The following is a 10,188-nucleotide window of genomic DNA, read 5'->3' on the forward strand; positions in this document are numbered from 1 at the left end:
GCATCCCCACACCATCACACTACCTCCATGCTTGACAGTAGGTGTGTTGTACTTTTTGTGTAATTCTGTGTTTGATTTAGGCCAGATGTACCCAGGACCCCTGTCTTAGAAACAGTTCCACTTTCAACTTAACAGTCCACAGAACATTCTCCCAAAAGGTTTGAGCATCGTCAAGGTGTGTTTTGGCAAAATTCAGACAAGCCTTACTGATCTTCTGGGTTAGCAGTAGTTTTAGCCCTCACCTTACATGTATGGCATTTTTGACTAGTGTCTATCTAGTAGTTGAGTCATGAACAGTGACCTTTATTGATGCGAGAGAGGCCTGGAGTTCCTTGGATGTTGTCGGTGGAATTTTTGTGACTTCCTGGACGAGTCGTCGCTGTGCTCTTGGAGGAATTTTGGAAGGTCGGCCACTTCTGGGATGGTTCACTACTGTGCCAAGTTCTCCATTTGGAGATAATGGCTCTCATTAGCCAACTTCATGCTGCTGAACAGGTTCTGTTTAGTGTTCATTTGTTTGAACAGGGCTGGCAGTAATCAGGTCTGGCTATGTCTAGTCCAGCTGAACCCCATCATGAATGCAGTTTCATAGATTTTGGGATTTAGTAACTAAGGGGGCAAATCATTTTTCACAAAGGCCCAGATTTTTGCTTCAATAAATAACATTATCAGTTAAAAACTCAATTTTGTGTTTACTCAGATTGCAATTGTTTTACATTAGACTTTGTTTGAATTTTTTAAACAATTTAGAATGAGATATACACAAAAAAATAGGATGGGGCAAATACTTTTTCACAGCACTGTAGTAGCATAAAGCTGATAGCTTGTAGCCACAAAAAATAAGTGGCATTGACCATGGATCATTAAAAAAGGCAACCCTCTGGGGAATCACCCGTTTTCAAAATAAAGAAATCTTAAATCGAAAAGAGTCTGCAAGCAAAACAGGAAAGCAACAGAGCCTGTAATAGAACACAAAACAACATCGGATTGGCTTTTCAGAGGTGGTGATGATCGTTAAGGATTTAAAACCTATCCAGAGTTGGAATTTTTATTTTTGCTCAAAGGGTAAGATATTTTATTGGACCGTTAGTTAGTCAGGTAGCTGTCTTAGTGCTGTACTTCATTAGATAGTGTTAGCCACTCTAATGGGGCATTTTTATTATGGACTGTGGTACTGTAGTGCTTTCTGTTTCATTTTTGAGGAAGGACAATGGAATAAAATAATAACTGTATGCTGGTAACAATGCCAATTTCTAAACCAGTTACTACTTTGGTCTATTTGCCTGCTAGCCAAGTTATAATTTCCACCTTTTGACTTTATCTGATATGACTAGCAATCGTTATGTCTAATGCCATTGTTGCCTAACTTTTGTAATGCTATTTATTTTAAAATATATTTTCGATAAGTCAAAACAGTGGAAGAGGTTCTGCTTACCTGCTCATAACACATATTTTTCAGAAATCCGTCTTTTTCTTCCTTTCGTTATTTATATATTTATTCATTGAAGGGAGGGGGCTAGTTTTGTTGTTGTTAGTGACACTCGCTCTGATAAGTTGATCACCTGTAATCATGGTCACACAAGTACTCCTCAAACCATTAGATTAATCTGTGCAGATAAGCAGAGCTGAAGCCCAACTCACGTAATTTACATAATAATATTACTCCGCAAGTAACTTGCAGTTTTATGCTTAAACTTCTAGTGGGCCAAAAATTACATAGTGTAACTTTAAAAACCTCATCTGTATGTGATCAAATGTAACTCTCTTTTAGCCCCACACAATGGACATTTCACTTCATAACTGCCATGATAAGTGCAAGGAAGCATGTAATATCATTCTGCAAAAATGATGCAGCTCCAGAATCGGTCAGATTAGCCCGGAAGAACACCACCAGGGAGGAGTCTGGGAAGTCGGTAGCCCACGCTAGGTCCAGGAAGTCTCTAATGTGGTCCTTCACCGGGTGGCTTCCTTGCCTCAGGTTCAGGAGGCGGCAGCTTGCCTGAAGAACCGCTGGATCCATTGCGGTCGGTCGTTCTGTTACGATGTGGATGAAGACAGAGGCAGACGAGGAGGTGGGATCCACGTGCGGTTCTTTATTTAAATCAAAGTGAAGACAAAATACACAGGAACAAAATAAATCATCCACGGGGGGACAAAACTGAAACTAAAACAAGAAAACATCGAGGGTACACGGAACTTGATGAGCAAGGTGGGATAACAACGGCGAAACATGAAGAGCAACCATAACATAAACATTCAACAACATTCACAAACAACGACCGACAGAGACTGAACAAACAACCAGGGTTTAAATACAGAAAGGAACAAACAAGGGAATGAGGGACACCTGGGGAAACAATCAGGGAAGGAGGAACAATCAGGAGAAAACCAATCATAAAAAGAAACTACAAAGGACTACAAAAACCAAACAGGAAACAGGAACTAAACTAAACTTCAACATAAAAGCACAAAAACAAAAGACAACAGTGAACATGACAGTCACGTATATTTCATGAGATCAGGCTAAACATATTCCAGTGAACATTCAACTAACTAAAAATGATGGCACTTTCAAATGACCTCAGGTACTCCAGAAACATTGGCTGAGTTTGGAATGGCACACTACCTTACTACTCATTCTTTTTCTGCTAAAGACCCAGGGGCGGAGCCAGGAGTATTTCACAGGGGTGGCCGGGCAGGGGCCAGCGATCAGTCTGTGGTGGCACAGAAATTTTAGTACAGTACATGTTAAGTCTTGTGCTCAAAAACATCAATTGTGTGTGGGGTGGCCAATGGGGTGGCCAGGCTTCAGTCCATGGTGGCCATGGCCACCCTTGGCCACCCCCTAGCTCCGCCACTGTAAATACCCACATATGGAAGAGGAAGAGTTACTGATACATTAATGCAGTCCTGTTATCCACTGTTCAATGATTTTCTACTCCTCCCTACAGAGCAGCAGCTTATAGCATGGGATGCCCCAACTGAGTGTGGCAGACCAAGCGTCATTGAAGAACCTGAGCCATTGTACGCTACCCCACGCAAAGAGCACCACAAATTCGTCCTTGAGAACTTCATTCTGCACAAGATGCTGGGAAAGGGAAGCTTTGGAAAGGTAAGAGAAATACTCTTGACACATTATAAACTGTGTGCAAAAGTGATTATTGCATATTACATGTTCCGTTATTAGGGGCCAGTTCAGTCAGGACATCAATTTGTAGGCCAACCATGGGTTCCCTCTGGAAATTCTAAATTGGTGGGGTTTCCTTTTGTTAGTAAATAGGGTCTGTGGATAACAATTTTTGAAGAGACTTTTCCATTTGTGTTCTACAACATAAAATACACACAGTCACACCTAAAACATGGATTTTTCTTCCGGAACCAGACTGTTATGATCTATTCATCAAGCGTGTCAACTCACACCCTTATCATAGTAAGAGTCCATGTGTTCCCTTTCAAATCGATTGCTATAATGTCATTTTATTTAACATTTATTTAATTCTAACCTGCTTTATTCACTGTAAAATGTTTTGGCCAAATGTTTCTGGCATATTACTGTATCAGTCAGACCACTTTGTGCACAGATTAATTCGAATTGATCAGAGCTAGGACAGAACACAACATAAATTACATCTGGACTGAAAAAGACATCCACGTGGATGCATACCCAGGTAATTATTTACTAATCTTGGAGTGCATATGTGTGGGTTTGTAGGTGTTCCTAGCTGAGTTGAAGGGTACTGGGCAATACTTTGCAGTAAAGGCGCTGAAGAAAGATGTAGTTCTGATGGATGATGATGTTGAATGCACTATGGTGGAGAGGAGAGTGCTATCTTTGGCTTGGGAACACCCCTTCCTAACACATCTCTACTGCACCTTCCAGACCAAGGTAACACATATTGACGCACTCCATACATCATGTAGTTTCGTTTGGCTGGTCTGAACTGATCTGTTTGTGTTGGTCTCTGTAGGAAAATCTATTCTTTGTGATGGAGTACTTAAACGGAGGTGACCTAATGTTCCACATCCAGACCTGCCACCGTTTTGACATCCCACAATCCACGTGAGACAAACACGTAGCCCCCACAAATATATTCTTAAAGCTGACGCTCTGCCCACTCTTCTTTTTCTATGGTTTTCAATGTCTTCCACCTCCTTTCTTCTCTCCTACTCTCTGTAAAAAGGTTCTACGCTGCTGAGATCATCTGTGGGCTGCAGTTTCTACATTCTAAAGGCATTGTGTACAGGTACGTATTACCATGCAAACAACAGTATGCACCACAAAATATGAGCTATGACTTTGTTTATAAGTTCAGTTTTTGTAACCCCTACGTGTATGTTGCCCTATGCAGAGATCTTAAGCTGGATAACATTTTGCTGGACATTGATGGCCACATCAAAATAGCAGATTTTGGCATGTGTAAAGAGAACATGTTTGGGGAAGCTAGAACATGCACCTTCTGTGGAACTCCAGACTACATCGCCCCTGAGGTGATCATTTTTACACATTAAATGTACGGCCACCTTTGGCCAACAGGTGTAAACAGGGCCATTGGTTTCCACCCAGCCATTGGGAAATCTCTTTTTTTTAAATAAAATCTGCTCCACATAGCTGCATATTAAACATCAATTATGTACTAGTTGGCTGTAATTGTGTGACATCATGTAGCACTTTCAATTTCAGTGTTAACAGTCAAATTATTAGTCGCTGGAATCCTGTTGTGTTGCGCCTGGTTAGGAGACAGAGTAACCAACATGAATATTTAGTTAAAAATATGTAGGGCTGGGTGAAAATATTGATTTTCCGATTAATCACGATCCATGATCTTTATTTGTGTGATCCTGATATAGTTTCTTAAAATCCCAATATCATTCTTTAAAGCCCAAATTATACTTCGGTTAGACATGCATGCTAATCGTCTTCATGCAGGACATACATTTTGTCATCAACAGAGTGCTCAAGCACTGAATGTGTGCGACCTGATTTTTCTAAACGCATGTACTCTGAACACACTGTACCCGCTTGCACCAGGAATATTTGCAATAATTAGTGTGTCCACAAGGTAGCAACACTCACAATTGAGCCTGAAATGCTGAGCTTTTGATTGTACGCATTTGCATCAAAACCAAAGTATACTTTGGGGCTTAATCCATGCCCTCTAAAATGTGTGCAAATCACTTGCATATGCTGCCAAATTTTGCGCTATGTGACTAAAAATGTCTGTTATTGGCCACTGGCCAATTGGAGTATTATATTATAGAGTATTATAGTGGCTAAGAAAAACAGTACCAAGATCGTTCCACTATGTGTTGAGAGTAAACGTTTAGTTTGACTTGTTCCGTGTAGTGTGTGTCCAAAGTCAAAATCCACTCAATCCATTTGTCACTGAATAATGTCTCTTTTAATACCATTTCTGTTCTCTACTGCCACAAGACAAAAGAAACATTCATTCTAATCATGCATAGCACAGGTGCCGTAAGTTTCATAGACTGCATCAGTAGACTACTTTCCCGATCCTTCAGGACTGTATAATTAATCAAAATAACATCAAAATGTCAATATGATCATATGTGATTATTTAACTGCCAAAGGATGTAATTAAAGACAGATAAACAACATGGTCTGTGTGCATTTCAGAATGACCCGGTGATGTGCTGATCTGTGCACACGCGGGGGCAGCGCAGGTCACTTGCATTGTGAAGTACTTCTGGTTCAAGCATTTGCGCAATTCCAAACATTAGCAACCGCTATAAAGTTATTGTACAAATCTACAAATGTGGAACAGTAAAGGAGAGTTTGACAGCGGTTCACAAGATGCTGAAACTGTCAAACAAACATCACACTTCTCATTTCATAATAAAAGCTCCTGGTGAAGGTGAAATAAACACGACTGCAAACCCCAGTTTAGGGTGAATTAACTTAAATAGGACAGAAATATATGAATTTATCTTAAACAAATCTTATCCTGAAAACAATAATAATTCATTATTATATTATAATAATAAACTTGACTGGGTTCCACAGTAATAATTTTGTACTATATTCATCTGTTTTCCCAAAATAAGTGAAGTAGTTTCTGCACATCTCGTTCATTCACAAAGAAAAATGTTTTAGTAAAATATATGAAGTAAATAAGATAATGAAAATTATTACATTTTACTCTCTCTTGTGTTAATTTAGTGTAAAACTTTGGGAAACATGCCTTCAACATTTTTAAATAGATTTTGATTTAATGCCTTTGAAATATTCATTCTACATGGCTGCAATGGCTGTTGAAATTATGATTCCTCTGATTTAAAAAATTCTTTAGCAAAAACATAATTATCAAGATATATATTGAATATTGTCAATTTGCTGAAAGATATCGAGATATAAATTCTGAAGCCACATCGCACAGCTCTACAGGTATAAGATGTTTTATTCAGATTTCTAGAAACTAGATTATTGACTTAATCCGGTTATGTAAATCAGGTTAATGTGTGCTTACTGTAAATAATAAATTTTCTTGTGCAAGTAAACAAAGTCATTGTGGAAAATTGTAAAAATGACCTGGAAAAATTACATCTTAGAAACTAGGATGTTTTTCCCACAGATTTTACTTGGGCAGAAATATGGGACCTCTGTAGATTGGTGGTCGTTTGGTGTCCTACTTTATGAGATGTTGATCGGCCAGTCGCCGTTCCATGGGAATGACGAGGAAGAGCTGTTTCAGTCAATTCGTACAGATGACCCATGCTACCCACGCTGGCTAACAAGTGATGCACGGGATATTCTTGTTAAGGTACAACCTCAATCTACAGTATTTGTCTGTATAGACATTGTCAGTATGTCTCTATATATTCCATTATAAGCCAACTTTAATAGAAGACTCGTTTGCTCTATGATTCTATTAAAAACTGTAACTGGTTTTCGTGGCTGGTTACAGTTATTTGTGAGGGAACCAGAGCGGAGGCTTGGTTTAAAAGGAAATATACGGCAACATGCGTTCTTCAGAGATATAGACTGGAATGCACTAGAGAAACGGCAGGTGGAACCGCCCTTCAAACCAACTGTGGTAAGATCATTACACCTGTATGTCAATGGCATTTACAGCTAGAATATAGTAATATAAGTCTATGTGTCAGACATACATTACACAAGAAGGATTGACTTGTTGAGTATTTCTCTATTCACAGAAATCAGCCAGTGACTGTAGTAACTTCGACAAGGAGTTTATAAATGAGAAGCCTCGACTTTCAATCACAGATCGCACCCTTATCAACAGCATGGACCAGAGCATGTTTAATGACTTCTCCTTCTTTAACCCTGTTATGGCCCGCCTCAAGAACCCTTGACCTAGAACCCTGCATATATTAAAGACATTCATACACATACTGTGAACAGCTCAAAACCAAAATGCAAACACCTACCTGAATATTGTTACAGTCTCAAGTCAACCACATTTCTTGGCATGGACAGTGAATAACATTCAAAAGAGTTGAAGGACAGGCTAAGCACCAAGCACACCAGCTAGCAGTGGAAATTCTTCTACAGAGAGTAAACATTTCCATACTTTCAGCATCACTCTTAACAAGACTTATTCCCATCAAATTGAATTCAGTCGAGAGCTAAGACAACATGATTAAGATGAATATGGTCAAGCAATTATTATTCTTTGATCTGTGTTTAGTATACAGATGTATTTTAAATTTAGATGATTTTGTGATATTTCATACCCTATTCGTGGAAAGTGGCAGAACTTAAAGGAGACCTATTATGCCCCTTTTTACAAGATGCAATATAAGTTTCAGCTAAAAATGCCCCACGGATCATTTTATTATACCATGTTGTAAATGCGACTTTTTGGGTGGAATCAAAAACATGCTGATTTTGTGTGTGTCTCTTTAAATGCAAATGAGCTTCTGCTCCCCACCCCCTTTCCGGAAGAGTGCTGTGCCTTTACAGCTCGAACTTCGGATACTACAACAACAACAAATCAGAACCAATATGTCTGACAGTGTAAATACCGGAGTTCAGCCATATATGTATGAACAAATATATATTTTTGTGGTCCGTTCTGCATAACGCGGCCCATTCAGCACGTTTCGCGGAGGAACCACCGGCCCGCTCGGTTTTTCCGATGTCCATTCTGCCCCGATCGGCCCAAAAGTGCGTCGGCCCATCAGGAAAATGCCCGGTATGCCAGATTACCAGTCCAGCCCTGATATATGTATATATGTATATCTGGTCTCGGTGAATACAATCAGAGACAATGGTAACTTTAGCTGCAACTCCAGCCGTGGAATCAGCTAACAAACACATTTGGAAAATATAAAGTGCGAAACTTACATCTTCAGGATATAAAGTTGGAACACGAACTGTTGGTACTCATCCATGCTTGCTTGAGAATCAAATTTTTTGAAAATCCAGCTTTATATTGACACTCATTCACAAAGCAGTCCAGTGTAAAATGATTTGCACAAACATACACAAATTGTTTTATGTTTTGGGGCACATTTACAAAACTTGTCCACTGCGTCTTCAGTGGCTCTGATGCCGGGAGTACATGAAGACTCTTATGTTCAACAACAACACAACACTTATGACACTTATTGAGACATTATTCTTCTCACGGTATTTGCACCAGCATGGAAAAACAATGGCGGACTGTGTGTAGATCACTCAGGGGATGATCTATGATCATAGGGTGGAGTCTGTCACCAGTCGTGGGTGAGGCCTGCTCTAAAGTGACATCACTTTAGATCAGAAATGAAAACCATTCATTTTGACACACTATTTTTGATTAATAGAAATATAAGAAAGAGGAGTGGGTGGACTTTTAACATTGAGATTGGTTGTGGTCACACACTGCTAACTCACATTTATGTACAAACACCATGTAAAAGTGAATTTTGCATTAAAAAAATGTAATAGAAATAGATTTAACTGTGGCAAACTTTCCCAATTTGTTTAAATCATTGTTTGTATTTCTGTAAAAAGCATTTTACTTTTATATCTAAATACGTGTGCCCAGATGTACGTCCATTTATAATAAACAGAAAAAACAGGATCCATTTCTATTTTATTGTATCAAAATAAATGTGTTGATGTCTGTGTGAGTTTGCTTAAGTATTATTAGGATTAACAGAAAGTTTGTGAAAGTCTTCTTTAGTCAATGAGCTTTTCTGTGATTTAACATGAAACTGGATGATGAAAATTACTGTAGTAATAACCATAATAGGCCTTTATCACAGTTACAGTCAATCAATGTATCTATGGACAGTCACAGTATTACTAAATAAATTATGCTAAACTTGGATGCACTTGGCTCCATTGGCTGTTTAATCGTTGCTTTGGAATAACTCAGCACTTCACCATGTGTTTTTAGCACTTAAATGTGTAATGGTATCGAGTGAGTTTATATGGAATGATATTCCGGACATTATTCAAAAGGAATTGCAAATTGTATTTGCAATTGCGTTTTCAATTTGTGGATGCATAAAATGTGACATAATCCAAACGCAATTGCAAATCGCGCATTACCGTTTGCATTTTCGTTTAAGCGAACGCACAGTGACTGCCAGATTTCAAATGGAAAAGCAAAGTCCGTTTGCAACTGTGTTTCCCATATCTTACGAGTTTTGGCCCTGTCATATTTAAATAGCAATTTCAATTACCACGTCTGCTTTTTCACTTTCTCAGCGTCACGTATGTAGCCAGCCAAAACTCAAATGGAATACTAATTCCCTTAGTATTTCCATTGATGCCTTACACGGAAACCTGTCAATCAGGGTCAAGGGTGGGATTATGCTATGGGGCGTGTTTGTCTTGGGAAGTGACGTCACTCACAGTCGACGGTCAAGAGGTGATGCCCTGAACAGACGCCAGTTTATCAAATCAAATCAAATCAAATCACTTTATTGTCACACTACCATGTACACAAGTGCAACAGTAGGTGAAATTCTTGTGTGCAGTTCCGAGCAACATAGCAGTCATGACAGTGACGAGACATATACCAATTACAATAAACAACATACTTACACAAAACAATTTACAAATCAAATGTACACATACTTACACAACACAATAATTATATACAATGTACAGTAAACAATACACACAATATACAATACAATAAGTAGGAGTATATGAAATATATATATATATATGAAGTAGTATATTGAGGAGAATATGTTGACAGTCCAGTGTGA

At 38.7% G+C, this 10,188-nt stretch overlaps 1 protein-coding gene across 1 annotated transcript in view; it reads left to right on the top strand.

Annotated features, from left to right (window-relative positions):
• The window catches only part of LOC127639234 (protein kinase C theta type-like), a 33,236-nt gene extending 23,984 nt beyond the window's left edge, over positions 1–9,252 (top strand). The window contains exons 12-19 of the mRNA XM_052121145.1: positions 2,952–3,112; positions 3,713–3,886; positions 3,969–4,060; positions 4,182–4,244; positions 4,350–4,488; positions 6,591–6,779; positions 6,924–7,052; positions 7,174–9,252. Coding sequence (XP_051977105.1) covers positions 2,952–3,112; positions 3,713–3,886; positions 3,969–4,060; positions 4,182–4,244; positions 4,350–4,488; positions 6,591–6,779; positions 6,924–7,052; positions 7,174–7,332 — 1,106 coding nt within the window. The 3' untranslated portion in view covers positions 7,333–9,252. The remainder of the gene's footprint in view (positions 1–2,951; positions 3,113–3,712; positions 3,887–3,968; positions 4,061–4,181; positions 4,245–4,349; positions 4,489–6,590; positions 6,780–6,923; positions 7,053–7,173) is intronic.
• The last annotated feature ends 936 nt before the right edge of the window (positions 9,253–10,188 follow it).

Source organism: Xyrauchen texanus, chromosome 47 (assembly GCF_025860055.1).
Source record: "Xyrauchen texanus isolate HMW12.3.18 chromosome 47, RBS_HiC_50CHRs, whole genome shotgun sequence".
Taxonomy (NCBI): domain Eukaryota; kingdom Metazoa; phylum Chordata; class Actinopteri; order Cypriniformes; family Catostomidae; genus Xyrauchen; species Xyrauchen texanus.